Source organism: Geotrypetes seraphini, chromosome 11 (genome assembly GCF_902459505.1).
Source record: "Geotrypetes seraphini chromosome 11, aGeoSer1.1, whole genome shotgun sequence".
In the NCBI taxonomy this organism is placed as follows: Eukaryota; Metazoa; Chordata; class Amphibia; order Gymnophiona; family Dermophiidae; genus Geotrypetes; species Geotrypetes seraphini.
Window position 1 is genome coordinate 36,259,870 of NC_047094.1, and position 20,176 is coordinate 36,280,045.

The following is a 20,176-nucleotide window of genomic DNA, read 5'->3' on the forward strand; positions in this document are numbered from 1 at the left end:
CGAGCAGCAGGCCTAAGAAGCTGCTGGGGGGTACGAGTGTGGCGTGGAGGAGGGCAAAGAGGTGCAGGTACCTCTATAAAGATGGCACCTGGGGTAGTCTGCCCCCTCCCCCGTACTAAGCTACTATTAGTCTCATTATGCCATAAGAATGTTGATAAGTAATAGGAGTACAAATGGATTTCTGGTTGAAGGTCTATCTTTTGGATCTGGTTAGGTCTTTACTATTATTTTAATGGAGTTCTTTTATGTCTTTTAAACTTGTTTTTTGGAAACTGTAAACCGCCCTGACCCGACATGGCTGGGAGGTATTGCAAGCATTGAAATAAAATATAATTCTGTGTTTTAGGTGTGTACAGCGGCACATCACACACTTCAAAGTAATTTAATGAAGAAACACCCTCAATCTTGAGAGATAACCAGAGTATGAGGAACTACTTTATAATGTATTGTTTATTTAATTACTTAAGTCTGGGCATTAAAATAAGCAAGCCTACACCTGTACAGAAACTTTAAAGGGTGTGTTATAGGTACCATGGGAAAAGGGTCTGAATAAGGCCATGCAATTCAACTTTTTTTTGCCTTTTCTTTACATTTTTAAAATAAATTGTTTACCTTTAGTCTCTCTCCCCTGCCCCTCTGTAGTCTTATTTCTTATCCCCCACCTCACAACACATTAGATCTGCTTATCATTTTGCATCCAAACCCCTCTCTCTCCATTAGCTAGAATGAGAGTGGAGGCTCATTGGGCTGTATACGCCTTTGTTTCTTGGGCTCTGATTAGTGCTTTGAACCATGCAAGACAATGCGCATATAGAATCCCGGGAAGCCAAGTGGTCTAAAACACTGCTGCTTTCCTTCTACTCCGTGACAAGATGAAAAGCATCAGTAGGAAGTAGGGCTCCATGTTGATTAAAATTTTAAATTGCAATTAATGGTATGTTATTTATTTTTTATTTCCACCGCAGCTCCTTGTGACTCTGTACCTGATTTAACCCTCCACTGCCCAGAGTCCCAGGGAACAAATATAAATTACATATGTTTATGTGATTAATTGCGATTACAAATTTTAATCAAAATTAAAGAATAAAAAGTGATGAAAAGATAAGAAATACAAACAGAAAAATTACAAATTAAAGAATCTAAAACAGCATAAACAGCCTTACATAAGAACATAAGAATTGCCGCAACTAGGTCAAACCAGTGGTCCATTGTGCCCAGCAGTCCGCTCATGCGGTGGCCCCCAGGTCAAAGACCAGTGCTCTAAATGAGTCCAGCCTCACCTGCGTATGTTTCAGTTTAGCAGGAACTTGTGCAACTATGCCTTGAATCCCTGGAGGGTGTTTTCCCCTATAAAAGACTCCGGAAGAGCGTTCCAGTGTAGCTGCCAGGACCTATTGCTTTTCTTTGACTGTAGCTCTCCCCCCCTAGTAGCTACTCTGTTTCCCCAAAATAGCCATAGCATGATTTTCGGGTTAGGTCTTAATATAAGCCCTACCCCAAAAGTAAGCCCTAGTCCCCGGAAACCTAACCCGAATGTCCCTGGATTTACTGGCAGCAGCCCTTCCCCCCCCCCCCCGTCCCCGCTGCACCGCCGATTCCCCGCTGACCCTCCCATCTTTCCCTTCCATCCGAACCCCACCGACCCTCCAACCGCGAGACCTACAAAGAGCAGCGTCAGCAGCATTCTAAACAGGCTGCTTTGTGGCCTTCTCCCGTTGGAGCATTCCCTCTGCCGCATCACTTATGATGGCTGTAGCTCTAATCACTGCGCCACACACTCCCAATGAATCGCTGCTAAGGACCACTGCCAGTAGAAATATGATTGCTTCAAAGTTTTGAATCCTGTCCAAATATTACACAATTGTTGCTATTACAAGTTCCAAGTATAGAGTCACATGAAAGGCCTAACATGATTTCCTAAATATATTGTATTTTCACAACTTTATTGCATGAGAATTCCCATCCTATGCTTTATTTCTTACATTTTCTCCAGAATTACATCCTCAAATACAGGATTGTACATGTTCTCAGTACTACCAAATGTATTCATAAAATATGAACATTTTTCCTATGCTAATGAATATGAAACATATTATTCTGATTTTCTTCTCCCATATCACAGTAGCCTGTTTTGGCCATGGCTGAGGCGTACACTCCCCCCCCCCCCTTTACAAAAGCGTGGAAGAGGTTTTTAGTGCAGGCTGGCCTGCTGAATGCTCTGCGCTGCTCCAACGGTCATAGAGTTCCTATGAGCATCAGAACAGCGCATTCGGTGCTAAAAACCTCTTCCACACTTTTGTAAAAGGGGGTGGGACTAATTAGTCTTAAACCAATTTACAATATGTGCCTATTCTTAGCTTCCCTTTTACCTAGCATGACCATATGGCTCCAGAAAAAAGGGGACAGATTGAGACATCCGGGTTTTACTTCCATTGAAAGCAACCAAGATGTCTCAATCTGTTCTCCTTACTTCCATTGCTTTCAATGGAAGTAAAACCCGGATGTCTCAATCCATCCCCTTTTTTCTGGAGCCAAAAACCCGGATGTCTCAATCCGTCCCCTTTTTTCTGGAGCCATATGGTCACACTACTTTTACCCCATAATTTTTGTCTGGGAAACAATGTTATCAATACATCATTCTACTGAAAGCAGTCAGCAGTTTTGCGTACGATTCACAGGCTCTTAGATGCTTTGACTGACGACAAATCGGAAAAAAACCTTTTTTACTATAAACTTCTTTTTAATACAGATTTCCTAAACATAGGAGAACTTTCAAATCAAGCTAAACCAAAAATACCCAAGACTTGAACATACTAAAACAGGGGTAGGCAATTCCGGTCCTCGAGAGCCGGAGCCAGATCAGGTTTTCAGGATATCCACAATGAATATGTATGAGATGGATTTGCATGCACTGCCTCCTTGAGATGCAAATCTATCTCATGCATATTTATTGTGGATATCTTGAAAACATAACCTGGCTCCGGCTCTCGAGTACCGGAATTGCCTACCCCTAAAACATCAACAAATGTAACATGGATGCTGTTAATCAAATCATTGGGGTTCTAGTAGTTCCATTGCTAAGAATAATAAATACCAGACAAGACAAGCTATGATCTTTGCTGTTACCACGCCCAGAATATGGAACTCTTTACCAGCATTTATTAAGGAAGAAAAATTGTTAAGCAAATTTGAAGGACTGCTAAAATGTATAAGGATGCCTTTGAGACATAATCCACGACGGATTTTCTCTTGTCCCTGCCAATTTCAGAAATTTCCGGTTCCTTTGTTCCTGGCCTTGAGAAATTAAATACTTTTAGTTTCTTTTCCTTTTTAAAATTCCTACCCTCCCATTGTTCTTACCTTTCATGTTATCTTTATTATGCTTATCGTAGTTCCCACTTCCCTTATGTATAAGTCTGAAATGTCCATGTGTTTGTTGTAGTTAATAATTGAGACCCTGTTTTTCATTGTAAATTGCTTTGAATTTATTATATTGCGACACATCAAAATTTTAATAAAACTTGAAACTTGGCTTGGAAAAGCCTTCTCGAGTTGACGCTGTAGCAAGAAATATACTCGCTCTGGTGGTAAGAGAACTTAAAAGCTTCCAGTTAAAGCAGAGTAAGAAAGGATTTTACCTTGTCTCTCTTTTTTTCTTCAAAAAGTATTGCGTGCATAAGTGACAAAGGACATCATTAATGTTATTTATTTTTTTGTATTATGTGTGGATTATTTTGTTTATTGTGTATTTTAAATATGTTTTAGATTGAAAGCCAGTCGGCCTTGAAGGTTTTCCCTAGGATGGGGTAGAAAATTTTAAATAAACTTGGACATCACAGTTACTCCAGTCAAAACACAAAGATTTTCAGTGCAGCCTAGCAAAGCAGGATAAGGCACAGGCAAACTAGGCATGTGCCTAGAGACCAAATGTTTAAGAGGGGCCTCCCTCTAATATACAGCCTAATAGATTCTAAGGTAAGATCCTACACTACCACCAAATATGTAAAAATGTACCAACCCCCATTCCACAGCGCCAGCAGGTAGCTGCCACTCCAGGATACCACCTAGTGAGCACTTTGCCAGCATTTTCTTTTATAAGTCATGGACATTATGACTCTCGGGCCCGGACTTGGTCATTGATTATGGACAAAGTGGACTCGCTAACTTAAGTTTACCAGTAGGGGGGTGGAGTTTTGGAGTTGCTTGGGTGGTCCCCTGAAGAAACCACTGGGGGCTATCTGTTGGACATGTTTTGTACTTTGGGATGTGGGGTGGGTTATTGTTTGCTATTTGTGAGGGGATATTTTGGTACAGGGTGGGGTTTTAAGTGCTGTATATTGAGTTTTTCAGATTTGTTGCTGGTTTATTCACGTAGTATATGGTGTTTCCTGGTGTACTGGTATCCCTTTTATGCTGTTTTGTACTTTTTTAAAACTTTAATAAAAATTTAATTAAAAAAAAAAAAATAAAAAAATTCTAAAGTAGTTTTTGCCCTGTAAGTCAACTGTCAGCAAAAAAGAACATTTGTGTGACGGGGAGACCACAGCCACTGCTACCCAAAGAGGCTCATTTATTCTTGCCCCCCTCCCCCTACATACGCTCCCTCCAGTCAGCAGAACGAGTTAGTGAACAGTGCTGAACATCCCTTGCTGGTTTTCCTCTCCAGTCAGAACATGCAGGGCACCATCTGTGGGAGTTTTAAATCGTATGTATATACTATAGGCCGGGGACCAAGTACATTAGTTTGTCTAAGGCCTACCAAAGGGATAATACTGCCCTGCGGCCCAGTTGATCTGGGTTTCCATTTTCAGTTCTGGCCTCTGCATCCTTCCTATAGTGTTTGTTGGGTGATGACCTATCCCTCTCGCTTGTCTGTCATTCCACCATAAAACACACCACTCTGCTGTGCATAATTCCCTGGCACCCAAATTTACTACATTACTGTTAAGCCATTACCTTAGACATGTCCATTTGCCTGACAAAGAAATGTATGAATCGGTTGAGATATCTGCAACGTTTATAATGTCTCCTGGTGACAACTGGCATTAAACAGTAATTCATCTTCAAATAGGAAGGTAAATTTACAGCTGCTTACGGTTCAGCCAGATGGAATTGTCTGTATAGCTGGATAATAAATTTCACTTTAGACAAGAGGACTGTCATTTGCTATACTTCCTCGCTATTACTGGTAGCATCCATTTTGTGCTAACATCAGCAAAACCCATCTCTAGTGTCAGTATGTAGAATATACAGGACCTCATCACCTTGCTACTCAGCTGCCCATACTACTTTAATCACTGTGAGGCCTGCATGTCCAGAGGGCTTTGAAAACAAAAAACGCTAAACAAGAGAGGAAGATACTTTATCTCTATTCTAAATTATCATTTAAGAGTATTGTCACTGCCATGTACCCAACCAGGATGCTCATCTGGGGGAAGTAGGAAAGGGGAGGACGAAAGCAGGATAACAGCTCTCAAGTGCTTGTTGAATTACAGTACTCCCCCGAAATTCAAATTTCGAAAAACCGCAAAAATGTTTTTTAAGCATGGGAGACAGGAGAGGGCAGCTGAAGAGGCAGGAGAGGGCAAACGGAGTGCCAGCGAATGAAGGAAATCACTTGCTGTATGCTCCGACCGCCTCTTCCTGTACTAAAGTCAGGCCTCGCCAATCAGGAGCTGCTTTGACACGCAGCTCCTGATTGGTAAGGCCCGACTTTAGTACAGGAAGAGGTAGTTGGAGCACACACTTCACTCGCCGGCGCTCCAGCTGCCCTCTCCTGCCGCTCCAGCTGCCCTTTCCTGCCCGGTCATTCGTGGTCGGAAAATACTGCGAATAACCAGGACCACGAACCGACTGCGAATCGCGGGGGAGCACTATATCATAACACCAGTGACAAAATTATTGGGGTCACTGTGGCTCACAATGTTCTTGTTTGCAGTTCAGATGGTGACCACTTATTTGGTCAGCGCTTAAATAAAAAAGCAGATAAATCCAGCTCTTTAAATTCCCTTTCAAAATGTTTGACAACTGATATAAGATACTCTTTCAACAATATTATCCATATGAACTGCTTTGTTGACCACTTTTTTTGCAACCTTTACAATGGTTACCAATAGTTTGATAGATTAAATCCAAGATTCTTATGATAGTTCACGTAATGAAACCCTCAAAAGTACCATTCTGGGAACATATTATCCCTTAGGTTTGAGAATTATACACTTAGGGCCAGATTCTGTATAGGACGCTCGATCTCAGAAGCCGCCTAAGTGGCTTTTGAGAATCGCACACAGGTGTCCTTATATAGAATTGCCTAAGCCCGCCTAACACCATGATTCTCTAAACGGCATCCATGTCACAGACACTGATTAGAGAATTGGGTTGCCGCTGACCTGATCGCGGCAAGGGAATCTACCAGCCACGATCAGTTTAGCGGTAGGGAACCTGTGTTCCCCCCCCCCCCCCAGCGGACTACTGGCAGAAGGGATGCCCAGTCCCTCTTACCAGAACCCCTGAAGCCACCCCCTACCCCCAAATGTCTAAGGCAGGAGGAATGTCCAGTCCCTCCTCTTGCCCCCCCCCCACACACACTTAAACCACCCATCCCATCCCCCGGCAGGAGGGATGCCCAGGTCCTCCTGCCCCCCACCAGGATCCCCCCCAAGTACCTTGAGTTGGCCAGCTGGAGGGATGCTTACTTTTTCTGGCTGGCAGGCCCGCCTTCCCCTTCCTGGGAGTGGCCTAAGGGATCTGACCAATCGGAATGTTAGGCCACTCCCAGTGAAACCCAGAATGCACTGCAAGAGGCCTAAGATTCTGGTTGGCCTAAGATTCCAGGTGCCTAATGTCCTTCTTATGGGAGGGGCCTTAAGCACCTGGGCCAATCATGACCTTGGACCCCTCCCTGGTGCATCGGGAAGGGGAAGGTCTGCCATTCAGTAGAGGCAGGAGGGAGTAAGCATCCCTCCAGCCGGACAATTCAATAAGGTACTTGGGGCGGTCCAGGTAGGCTTGGGGGGAGGGTTTCCGGCATCCCTCCTGCCATGGGATGTGTTGGGGGTGGGGGGTTCTGGCAGGAGGGACTGGGAATCCCTCCTGCTGGGGGATGTGTTGGGGGGTGGGGGGTTCTGGCAGGAGGGACTGGGAATCCCTCCTGCTGGGGGATGTGTTGGGGGAGGGAAGGGCACCCCTCCTGCTGGGAGGATGTGTCATGGGGTGGGTTCTAGCAGGAGGGACTGGCATTCCTCCTGCCGGGGGATGTCTCAGGGTGGGGCTTTCTGGAAGGAGGGACTTTGCATCCCTGCTGCTGGGGGATGTGTTGGGGTGGTGGCGGCAGGAGGAATTGGGCACTCCTCCTGCCGTGAACATTTGGGAGTGAGGTCGGTTTCGGGGGTTCTGGAAGGAGGGACTGGGCATCCCTCCTGCCAGTAGTCTTTGTGTGTGTTTGCGGGGGGGAGGGGGGGCACAGGTTACCTGCCATGGCTGCTAATCTGACCAATCACAGCTGAGCTGCATTTGCGATTAGTAGCTTACCTCAGCCATGTGAAAAGACTATGGCCCAAATTCACTAAGCTCGCCGATCGTGTCCCTATCAGTTTGAGAGCCTTCTCTGACCCTGACCCGATTCACTAACCTTCTGCCCGATCTGATCCTGATCCACAGATGCAAATGAGGGGAAATGGCATGCAAAGTAGGAAGACAGCAATTTACTAAACTGAAAAAGGAACACCGATTGGGCTGGCCGATCCAAAAAGAAGCAACTGCTGAGGACCAGTCACTCATGTCCTTGCCGATTGTCCTGCCCTGCAGCCCTGAAACCATAAAAATAAAACATCTCCCATGTGCAAAAAGCGCTCTGCTCTAAGCTTTCTGCTGCCCTGCCTCTCTGCCAGCCCGTGGTTTTAACCCGTGGGTTTAATAAAGCGTGTTCTATTCCATAGTCTGGCTGCAAAGCAAAAGTCCTAAAACAACAATAATTTGAGTTGTCAGGCAAGTAATTTTTAACTAGCAAAGCCCTGAAGATGTCAATCAAATAATTGCTAGCATATAATGAAGTGCATTTCACTTGGCAACCTTCCCCCTGTAGCGCTGATTGGGTGGACATTTTAGAGAGTGGGCTGGGCTTCCCCGAGTCCCTGCCTAAACGCAGAGCAGGAGCAGGGCTTGTAAAGTTGAAATGCTTCCTGCGCAAGCATCTCGATTGCTCTACAGCAATCCATGGGATCGTTTGTGGGCGTGCGTCCGATCAGATCATTTGCATGGGGACTCTTTAGTGAATCGGTCATCCGGCAAGACTCGGCCACGGATCGGATATGCGAGTTTAGTGAATCTAGGTCTATGGCCGAGTGTGAGACAGCAGTTCTCTATTTCACTGTTAGGAAAACCAAGATACAAATTATCCAAGTTATTATTTAATTAGAGCCACAGAGGGGCATAATCGAAAGGAACGTCTAAGTCTGTTTTCGTCTAAGTTGCAAGTTGTCCAAAGTAAAAACCATTCTAGTACACATTTTTGAAAGATACATCCAAATTTTTTTTCATTTCGAAAATCGTCTAAGTGTACTTCCTGCCGATCTGATCGTCCAAGCCACTAAATCGTCCATCTTTATACCACATTTTCGTCCAACTTTTCATCCAAGTCAAAAATGCCTAGAACAAGCCCTGTTGGACGTTGGAGGGGTCTGCAAAGTGATGGAATGAACACCCAGACAAGGTACCTAAATAGTGGGGTACCTTACAGAGCACTGCTGTGAACTTCACAAAAAGGGTGCCATGTCATCATCTCACTACAGATCCCTTAAAGGTCATGGTGAGCCCCCCAAACCATCTCCAGAATCCCTTAGACCCACTTATCTACCACCCCAATAGCCCTTATGGCTGCAGGAGCCACTTATATGCCAGTACAAAAGGGTTTGGGGTGTATAGGGGAGTGCACGTTTCAACATCAATGCAGTGATTACAGGGGCTTATGGGCATGGGTCCTCCTCTCCATGGGTCCCTAACCCACCCTCAAGATGGTTTAAGACGCCTCTGTGCAGCACGACTAGGCTTTCCTATGCTAGGCTGCCAGGTGATGATATTCTGGAGGCACATTTTTCAAGTTGTGATTAATATTTTTATGGGGTAGGGGGTCGGTGATCATTGGGGTAGTGTGTGGGGGTCTGTAGTTTGTGTCTGTAGTGCTTATCTGGTGACTTTAGGTGGGTTTTTGTGACTTAGACCATATTTTAAATGGTCTAAGCCACAACATCCATGTTCTGTGCTGTATACAGTAGTACTAAGTCTAAACCCGCCCAAATCCCGCCCTCGACACTCCTCCTGAAATGCCCTGTTTAGCTATGGTTGTTCAGCGGCACTGTGAAGGCCTAGATCGTTTTTAAATACGTCCAAAATCCGGTTTTATTATTGGCAGATGGATGTGTTTGACTGATGGATCATCCAAGTGCTGACTTAGACCGGTTTTTGGACGTTGTCAGATCAGTGGTCCATTGCGCCCAGCAGTCCGCTCACGTGGTGGCCCACAGGTCAAAGACCAGTGCCCTAACCGAGACGAGCCCTACCTGCGTTCGTTCTGGTTCAGCAGGAACATGTCCAACCTTGTCTTGAATCCCTGGAGGGTGTTTTCCCCTATAACAGATTCTGGAAGAGCATTCCAGTTTTCTACCACTTTCTGGGTGAAGAAGAACTTCCTTACGTTTGTACAGAATCTATCCCCTTTTAACTTTAGAGAGTGCCCTCTCGTTCTCTCTACCTTGGAGAGGGTGAACAAACTGTCTTTATCTACTAAGTCTATTCCCTTCATTATCTTGAATGTTTCAATCATGTCCCCTCTGTCTCCTCTTTTCAAGGGAGAATAGACCCAGCTTCTCTAATCTCTCATTGTATGGCAACTCCTCCAACCCCTTAACCATTTTAGTCGCTCTTCTCTTGACCCTTTCGAGTAGTACCGTGTCTTTCTTCATGTACGGCGACTAGTGCTGGACGCAGTACTCCAGGTGAGGGTGCACCATGGCCCGGTACAGTGGCATGATAACCTTCTCCGATCTGTTCGTGATTCCCTTCTTAATCATTCCTAGCACATTGCACTGACGGCTTCATCGACTTGTCGACCAGTACTCCCAAGTCTCTTTCGATTATGAGCCCCACAGTGTCTAAAATGATATTCCTAGATACAATATGACTATATGGAGAGTCACACTGTTGTGTGATCCTCAGGGATCATAGCTGGCAACCTTTGGGTTTGATTATTCAGAATTGAAATCCAAGATTGCTTTTCAGGCAATATACAACAAAATATCAAATATACAACATTTCAGCAATAACAGTTTCTCCTTTTGTGCTTTCCCTATTATTGTATGCTTGAATACAGAAAATTATAGCTGTTTCATGTTTGTGTTACTATTACCCTATCTTGGCCCAGATTCACTAAAGTCAGCGACCTGATTCACAAAACAGCCCACTGCGTGTTTTTCCTCTCAATCGCCCATTTTCCAATCCGGCCATGCAAATTAGTAAAACCCCATGCAAAATAGCCAAGCGATTGATTCACTTACAATTGCTTGGCTATTTTGCATCAGGTTTTACAATCCTAAAACCTGACTGCTGTAGAGTTTTTTTTCTTTTTTTTGCAATGGCACAGATATTTTGCGTGTATTACACAACGCAAAATATCTGCCCAATAAAAAAAAAAGTCTTCTTTCAGCGCCCCTTCCACCCTCCCTCCCCGAACCCCCCAAAAATGGCAGGAGGAATGCCTACTCCCTCCTGCCACCAGACTTCCCCCCCCTCATGCGAATATGGCAAGAGGAATGCCCACTCCCTCATGCCACAAGACACTCCCCCCGACACCCCTTCCCCACGCCAAAACTAAGTATGGCAGGAGGGATGCCCTCTCCCTCCTGCCATCGCCCCACCGTGCTTAACTTAGATATGGCAGGAGGGATGCCCACCCCCTCTTGCCACCAGACGCTTCCTCCTGCGCCAAACTTTTAAATATGGCAGGAAGGATGCCCATCCCTCCTGCCGTTGGGCCCACATACTTTTAAGTCAGAAGCAGGAGGGGTGCTCAGTCAGACCTTCCTGCTCCTCCAGCCGCTGTCTGCGCAATGCGGGTTTTAGGCCCCTCATCTGATGCACCGGGAAGGGCCTAAGGCCCTGATTGGCTCAGATGCTTCATGCCCCTCCCCCTGGGCAGGGTCTTAGGTGTCTGAGCCGATCAGGGACTCCCTTAGATTCCATCTGTATCCCAGATACAAGGGGGAGGAGCAAACCATTTGCATGCAAACTTAATAAGTGAATCAATTGCTGTTGGAAAATTGGCCCTAGAATCAGCCAACAGCGATTAAGTCGCTATTGTTAGTGAATCTAGCCCCTTATTTCTTTAATAAAAAGTGTGACTTTTGAGTTGTTTCTGTGGAGGGAACTGTTAACACTTGTCATTGTGAGATAACATGCCCAGTGCCTGCTTTTGCGAAAAAGATGTGAACTCTATGAAAAAGTGGCAGCTTCGGTCCCTTTTAAATAGAGATACATTTCCTTTCCAGCTACTGAAATCCAAGCAGGGAAGTACAGAACAAGAGATCAACAACACTTCTGACATTTTATGAAATACTTCCTATTTTTTTAATCAAATAAACTTTTAACAGCTAGGTGTTTGACAAGCATGCTGAAATAAATAAATATCCAAAGAATGATATTAATGCTAACGGTGCAGTGAAGAAAAAATTGAAAGTCTTATTTTTGCACAGGACAGCCCATGCCTCAAAACTGTGAATTAGGCTTTTGGAATATGAAACAATTTGGTTTTCAACAGAATGGAAATTGTGCATTGCTATTAACAGCAAATTAAAGTCTTGTTTGTTGAGCACCTGTTGGTAATATTTTTCTTTTAGAAGAGGGCTGGGTTGGAGCAATGTTACCTCCTGGTTTGGTTAACATTGCTTCATAAAGTACCCCTGGTTTGATGGGAACCAAAATACCTGAAACAATGTGTTTGTCTATGACTGAATCATGTTTTAATGCTTGTAAGTATTGTAGTTCCGTGTAAAGCTGAAACTGTAAAATAATCTTATATCAACAAGTCACAGGCATACGTCCCTCATTTTTTGCCATTTTCGCAATTTCCCAGTCTTGCTCCTCTTTCTCTGCCCCACTGCTGCTTTTTTATCAATTCCTTAAATTCTCAGCAGTAAAGTGAAATTGTTGTTGCAATTTTGACTGGATTTATGCAGCAGATAAGTGATATCTAGTTGGCTGTGACGCTATTTCTGGTCAATTGTTAATGGGCGATTATAGCAACAGTTCAGCTTCTTACAGTGGTATGGGTGATATATAGTATAAACACAATTTCTCAAACCACTCATCAGTCTCTCTGTCGATTGCTTTGCTTTAATATAAGATAATGTGGACTATCAATTTCAGATGCCACAAACCATTTCCTTGCTCAATGAAAAGATGCGACAGGGCTAAGGATATTTTTAACCACTCCATGTATTTATGCTCAAAAAGAGACATATCTTCACCATCATCCAACTGCTTTTTTGTGCATTTATCGTTTAAATAAGAAAATAGGCAAAAATCAGAAATGTCTTCATCGCTCGTCGAGGTCTACAGGTTCAGTGTCGTCACAATCTTCATCCTCTGTCATGCTGCAATATTGCGAAAGAGTGGAAGACTGAGAAATGCAGTTGAAAGAGTGAATGCTGTCTTGGTCAACAGGAGGGACCAAAGTAAGTGACTCCACACTTAAAGCATCTGCGCTGTCGTCAGAGATTAACGAAATGGTCGGCTGTTGTGCTGGAATCAGGCTGGGGGATAAGTTCGCTTTTTCTACTTCAGGTTTCTTTACAGAACTCTTTCGAGGTTTAGTGTCAACAGATTGAGTTTCATCGATGGACGCCATCTGGTTGGGGATGGTTGGTTGAGGTTGTTTGGAAGTTGAAGGATCGTCTGGTAAAGAAGACAGATGTGGAAGAATGTCAGTATTTGATATGGACAAGAGCTACAAATACATTTTAGGAGCCCCTTTACACTATGGTTAACTTGTGCACATATTGCGTGATAACTGCACAGCCCAAGCATTCACTGCGGGGGTGTTACCGGCATCTCTTTGAGCAGTTATGACAGTGGGAAAACCTTTATTGTGTAGCAGTGCGCTGGCATTGTGGATGCATTTCCTATTTACTGTATCAGTGACAGCGTGCAGAAGTTACTGTGCATTAACCGTAAGGCATCACTCAAATCAAATCCATTTCCTACCCATTTCCCACTGTATTCCAGGATATTTTATTTTTCTATAACGTTCTCCCAAGGGAGCTCAGAACGGTTGAAAGAACAGAAAAAAGAAGACCCAATTTTCTACAAGAAAAGGAACAATCCAAGCACAAAAGACCTGTGGAAAATACAATGTTCTTGACTTTCCTTTTATTTCTTGCAAAGATCTTCAAACAATGTTAAAAACTTGTCCACATTGATTACATTGAAATAGGGCGGACCCGACATGGGCCGTGTTTCGGCAAACAAAGCCTTCCTCAAGGATCCAAGAAGGAAGCGTTGATGAAATATGCAAACGTGGAACTAATGGTTCAAATCTTGAGGTAACGATGCAAAGTTTAAAGCCAAAGGTACGGCGATATGCATAGTTAAACTTCCTTCTTGGACCCTTGAGGAAGGCTTTGTTTGCTGAAACACGGCCTGTGTCGGGTCCGTCCTATTTCAATGTGGACAAGTTTTTAACATTGTTTGAAGATCTTTGCAAGAAATAAAAGGAAAGCTCAGAATGGTTTATTCAGATACTCAAGTAACTTTTTTTCTTTGTCTGTTCCAGTGGGCTCACAATCTATCTAATGTACCTGGGGATATGCAGTTAGTACACAAATTAGTACGTGCTGTCATGCCAGCAGCCACACATCAGCAGTTACTGTGTGTTAATTCATGTAGTAACTGCTTACTGCACCTTAGTAAAATGGCCCCTCAGTTAATATCATCTCAGCTAAAGTAGTTACTACTAGGCAGGAGAAAAAGAGACAGACAAAAAAAAAAAAAAATCAAAGGCAAAGTAATTTAAATGGGCAGGAGTGACTCCTGGCCAGTTAAATTGCTTGTGTGAGGCTAACTGCTGATTTTCAGCAGCACTAACAGCTAAACTGAAACTGGCTATTTTGTGTATGGTCCGGAGGTGGAGTCAACACTTAACCACCTAAATTAACTAGACCAGTGTTTTTCAACCTTTTTTGGGCAAAGGCACACTTGTTTCATGAAAAAAATCACGAGGCACACCACCGTTAAAAAATTTAACTCTGTGCCTATATTGACTATATATAAAGTAATTCTCTTGAATAGGAATCAAATAAACACAAAGAAAGTATTTTATAATTACTTTATTATGAAATATTAAGTAAACAGAATAGTGAAAAATTATAAAATACTTTATTCAGTGCGAAACCTGGGCCTGTTTGGCTGAACACAAAGCTGATATTCTGGCTGGAATCGAAGAAAGACACACACGTAGCTCTTCGTCAACAGCTCTCAGTCTCTCTCTGTATTTGGTTTTTATAGCATACAAAAATAGACAAATATACCCTCTTTCCTTTTTATTAAACCACAATAGCAGTTTTTAGCGCAGGGAGCTGCGCTGAATGCCCAGCGCTGCTCTTGACGCTCATAGGCTCCCTGCGCTAAAAACCACTATTGCGGTTTAGTAAAAGGTGACCATATTGTAAAATATAGACAGCAGATATAAATTCAGAACTGTGCATAGTAAGTGAAGGGAAGTTTTCATCTCTGGGAATTTACCCAGTTAACTATTAAGTTATTTGGGCAAATTCCTTTGAAAACTGTGGTAATACTGCCTCCATTTTGCTAAATTTAAAATAAAATCATTTTTCCTACCTTGTCTGGTGATTTCTGGTTGCACTTTCTTCTTCTGACTGTGCATCCAATCTTTCTTCCCTTCTATCAGCCTGTATGCTTTCTCTCCTCCACACCTCATTCCCTCCCCCAACTTTTTCTTCCTCTCTCCCTGACCTTTCTTTCTTTTTTCTGTTTCTCTTCTTTCCTTCTGTTTCCCTGCCTGCCCCCTTTCTTTCTCCCTGCCGTTCCCCAAGCCACTGCCACTGCCGCTGCCATCGGGGAACAGGACCCACCAATGGATAACAGGCCCCAAAGCCGACGCCGACGCATGCTCTCCCTGACGTCAATTCTGCAATCGGAGAGGAAGTTCCGCCCAGCCAGGCAGCGATTGGCTGGCCCGAACTTCCTCTCCGACTGCAGAATTGACGTCGGGGAGAAGAAGACTTATCGGCTCGATAGATTAGATCGCCAAGACAAAGTGAGTCCTGGGTGATCGACTCACTTTGCCTTGGCGAGCTACTGGCGCCCCTGCCTCGGGCCCCCTGTCAGCTCCGGGCCCCTGAATGCAGGACTGGTAGTACTGCCCTGATGGCGGCCCTGCGGCACACCAGGCAACATCTCGCGGCACACTAGTGTGCCGCGGAACAGCGGTTGAAAAACACTGAACTAGACAAATCAGCCCACATAAAACACAATCCTGCTTATATCTCTCGAGCACGGGGTGTGACAATGGAGTTATGGGAGGAGAGTTTGTGTACTAAATGTAAGCGACAGCCAGGCACTCTCATTCACTCATTTACGTATACTGAGCTCTGGCTTTGAGTCCTTCCCATCCTGGAGCAAATTGTGCTGGGCCCTATTCCATGGAAGTGCAGTTTGCTATTGGTTAGGGGATCAGAGGGAACTCATTCGGGAGGGGGTGTCCCTTCCTTATCCGAGGTTTATCTACATGGTGCTTCTTACGGTTAAAAAGCTTTTGTTACAATATTGGGTTGCGGATCAGGCTGCCTCCTTTCCACAGTGGCTAGCTAAAGTGCGCGAGATTGCACGCTTTGAGATCCAGACGTTTAAGTCCTTGAATCATTTGGACAGATTAAGTTAAGTGGCCTTGTGGAGAACTCTGCTGACTCTGACGGAGGAGGCTGCCTGATGGATACCTTATCTGTGGAGGCCCATAGGGAGGTGCAGTTTCTCTTATGGAGCGGGGGGGGGGGTGCTGGGAAGGGATAGGCTTGCATGTATGTAGTTTGTATGTTATTTGTTGTTATGCCTGGGTGAGTGTAGTAGGGACTGTGGTGGCTTGCTCTCCAGTGGTCGTGGCTGTGTGGTGGGAGTTGGGACTGTTTGGTTGGGGATTACACTAAAATAGGGCTGTGGCTGTGGTCAGGAACGATGCCATTGTTGGGGATTTCCAGGTTGTTCACTGTTTTGATTATATCTTTGTATTGTATTCTTGACACTGGCCTTGTATTTTTGGGAATGTTTCCTGCCTGTAATGTCTTAGTTACAGTTTTCAATAAACATATTTCAACCCCCCCCCCCCCCCCGAAAAACACAATCCTTTCTTTATCCACTTTTACTAAGGTGGTTATGTGCTGAATATCGCACTTAACTGGGTAAGAAATAGCCGGCTGCATAAGCCCAATATCCAGTGCAAGAGCCCAGGACATGGCCTGGCATTGAATATCTGTGCATAACACTCCTGCTGATGGCTGATTATTTATCCCATTTATACTAAGACTACACAGATAGACAATGGATCGCAATAGTCAGTATAATCAGACACAGGGACACTTGATTGCAACTCTGAAATAAACACACAGGAAAATAATGCTAGCAAACATGATTCCTACTGGCCTTTCGTACTTTAAAGGTGACAGGAAAATCATTTCCATTTTTCTCTCTTATGTCTGTTCTGGCAGGGATATCCCACCTACTTTTGCTTCTCCTTTTTCTGTTAAATAATTATGTTCTTTATCACCTGTTTGATTCTGTCCTCAGCTGTTATTTTTCCAGCTATTCATATTACTGGAACACTCTGTACAACTTCAATTTTCTATGAGCACAGCTGCCATTTGAGGCTCTGTTTAGACAGAGCAGAACATGGATGCAATAAACAGGATCTCGGCAGCAGCCGTGTTCCTGGAAGTGAAGTCGCCCTGAATATCCCAATAAAACTGAAAGGGAACAAAAGGGACAAAACCCAAATCAAACCAAGGACAGTACGGCTGCTACTAGAAAGGACACCTAAGCCCATGCAAATCAAAATTCAAAACAAGGACAAAGTAGGAGCCATTCACATATGTAGAACTAAGAGTTCAATAAAAGGTATCAATAGAAAGGTATCATCTACAACGTGATGATTATTTCTACAAAATAAGGCCCCCTTTTACAAAGCCGCGTTAGCCTTTTTTTTTATCGCCAGCTGCAGTGGAATTAGCTCTGACGCTCATAGGAACTCTATGAGCGTCGGAGCTTTTACCGCCGCGGCCAGTGATAAAAAAGCCTATCACGGCTTCATAAAAGGGGGTGGGGGTAAGTTAATACACTGTATTTTGGTGATATGTTTCCCACCGAAACAAAGAAAAATGGAGACAAATAAAAACCAGATAGCCTATCTAGTCCAAGCTAACTAAGGTATTAAGGGGACATTCCCCTGCCCCAAACATTGGTTTTTATTCTTCCTGTTCTTTTTGAGACTAGATACTAAACAAATCCTGTGTAAGGACTTCATAAATCTATCTGTATTATCAGAGCTGGTGCAGGGATATTGGATGCTCTAGGTCAGTGGTCTCAAACTCGAGGCCCGGGGGCCATATGCGGTTGGCCATGTACTATTTTGAGGCCCTCGGTATGTTTATCATAATCACAAAAGTAAAATAAAACAGTTTCTTGATCATATGTCTCTTTAGCTATAAATCACAATATTATTATTAAGACCTAGCCAAAAGAAAAGATTTATAAACTATAAAGAGTTTTACCTCATGCAAAATTGTAATTTCTTTAATAAGACATTAACTATATTTTCTCAGGCCCTCCAAGTACCTACAAATCCAAAATGTGGCCCTGCAAAGGGTTTGAGTTTGAGACCACTGTTCTAGGTGAACCTTCAGCCTTCTATCTGCCCCTCCCCTAGTTAATTTTATGGCTCTTTGCATCACACCCAAAGAATTTGATAACTACACTCAACAACTCTGATCGTTCTAATCACCAGCCCTTCCAGAATGTTACTGTAAAAATATAAAATTGTACAGCATAATTTAAAATAATAAACTGCATTAATTATATATAGGATGGGAGTTTTCAAAAGTCATTTATATAGGTAAATGAACTGTTTTGAACTGTTTGACAACTACCCACCCTCCCTGTGCTTATGGTTCTTCAAGACTGTGTGTCTGTCAGTTGCTCTTTGTCACCCTCATGAAAGCTGTTTTGCCTAATGGTTAAACCAGTTCTGCAAATTACAGAAGCCTAATGACCACAATGAAATAAAGAACACATTTTTAGAGGTAATGAGAGGCTCCTTCCATAAATAAAAAGTTAGTTTCCCAAGCTATGATTTTTAAAATCAAACTTCATTCATTAGCATAGTGAAGAGGGAGAGGGCCAGACCCCGGCCATCATCATAGTAGGGACGCCAGCACCTCTCCTCCCACCCACCTACTCCTTCAAATTTTCATTGGCAGTGAGATCTCCTACCTATTGCTCACGCCAGCCTCAGCACTCCTTGATACAGGACCAGGAAGTGACATTAGAGGGCGAGCTGAGGCCGCTACAAGCAACAGGTAGGAGATGCTGCTCACTGTTGGCAAAGATCTGTAGAGGTGTGGGGGGTGGGGGCACAGTGCAGCAAGGCCAGGCACCACTTCCCGGGGTGCCTCCTTCCTTGCTATGCCACTGGAATATTTTGTAAGCATAGGGGATCTAGAACTAGGACTAGGGTTGCCAGATTTCCTCTTAAAAAAAAAAAAGAGGACACCTGGCTCCACCCAGTTCTGCCTCCAGCTCTGTTCCATTCCGTTCCAGCTCCACCCCCAGCCAAGCCTCCTGTTTGCTTTCCCGAGGTTTAGAGGTCCTCTGCGCATGCACGGATGTCAACGTAATAATATCACGCGTGTATGATATCATTGTGTTGACATCCGCAAATGCGCAGAGGGCCTCCAGATGCAGCCCCAAGCTCAAGGACTTCCAAAATTTGGACAAACTGCTGGGGTTTGGAAATCCCTCTAGGCACCCCTCCTCCAAAAATACTACCAGTAAAAGTATCTTTAATCTCTTGTATTTCTTAATTTTCTAAGGAAAAATGAGAAGGAAGTGAGCTGGCTGGTCAAAAGAAAGCTTTTGTTGTTTTTTTTTTTAATCTGCCAACTGAAGTCATAGGAACTGATGTGAGTAAGAAGATAAGAAATAATAAGAGGGTACAGGAGAGAAAGAATGGCAAAGAAAATAATAAACCAAATGTCTATTTCTTCTGGCACAATGGTTGAAACCTCTGCCATTCCAAGTGTTGTGTCTGCTTGTACTCTAGGGTGGTTTAAACTCAAACTAAACTCTAGAAGCTGGTTTCTTGATCATCTATGTTATAAATAGTTGATGTGTAGGATTTTTTATGCTGTGAATTGGTTGTCTGTGGAGAGTGAGTGAAGTTTGTAATTTTAGTTAGGAGTGACTGGAGTCTGTCAATTTTAGGTTCTGAATTTATGCATGTTTATTTTATGGAAACCGCTTAGATTATAGGCGGTATATACATTTTTAAAAAATAAATAACCACATTCCTTGTTATTCTGTGCTTTTCCAGGAGTTAGTGGAGCACTTCAGTTGCACGGACTGAAAAAGATGGTCAATTTAAAATGGCCCCTGGGGATTAACAATCTGAGAGGGCAATGCAGAAAGCTTGTGTAGATGCTGGTATGGGGTTAGCATGTCATCTGTGCACGACATCCAAGGTGGTCCCTAGCGCTGCCATCCAAGGTGGCTCCTAGTGTCCGATAATTATGATTTGGATTATTCTTCCCAATGTGCATCACTTTGCATTTGTCCACAGTGAATTTCATCAGCCATTTGGATGTTAAAATGAATGCTAATGAAGCTATTATTTATTTATTCTAGTATTTATATACTGCTTATAGCCTAAGCAGTTTTATATTCAGGTACTCAAACAGTTAACTTTACTTACCACTTTACCTATAAACCCACCATCCCCCAAATTCTAGAGGGGCATGCAAATGTTTGCCCTCTTATAGAATAGAATCAATTATATACATACCATAATTAGCTAATTGGTGATAAATTGGCACTTAATTGGAGATAAGTATCACTAATTGGTACT

General features: G+C 43.6%; 1 protein-coding gene across 12 annotated transcripts in view; it reads right to left on the bottom strand.

The window, feature by feature from the left end:
* Positions 1–11,605: 11,605 nt before the first annotated feature.
* Positions 11,606–20,176, bottom strand: part of CLEC16A (C-type lectin domain containing 16A) — a 377,291-nt gene continuing 368,720 nt past the window's right edge. For 11 of the 12 annotated variants that reach the window (XM_033914729.1, XM_033914726.1, XM_033914722.1 and 8 more), the window contains one exon: positions 11,606–12,945. In XM_033914729.1, coding sequence (XP_033770620.1) covers positions 12,587–12,945 — 359 coding nt within the window. In that variant the 3' untranslated portion in view covers positions 11,606–12,586. The remainder of the gene's footprint in view (positions 12,946–20,176) is intronic. The other variant, XM_033914733.1, reaches the window with a different exon arrangement.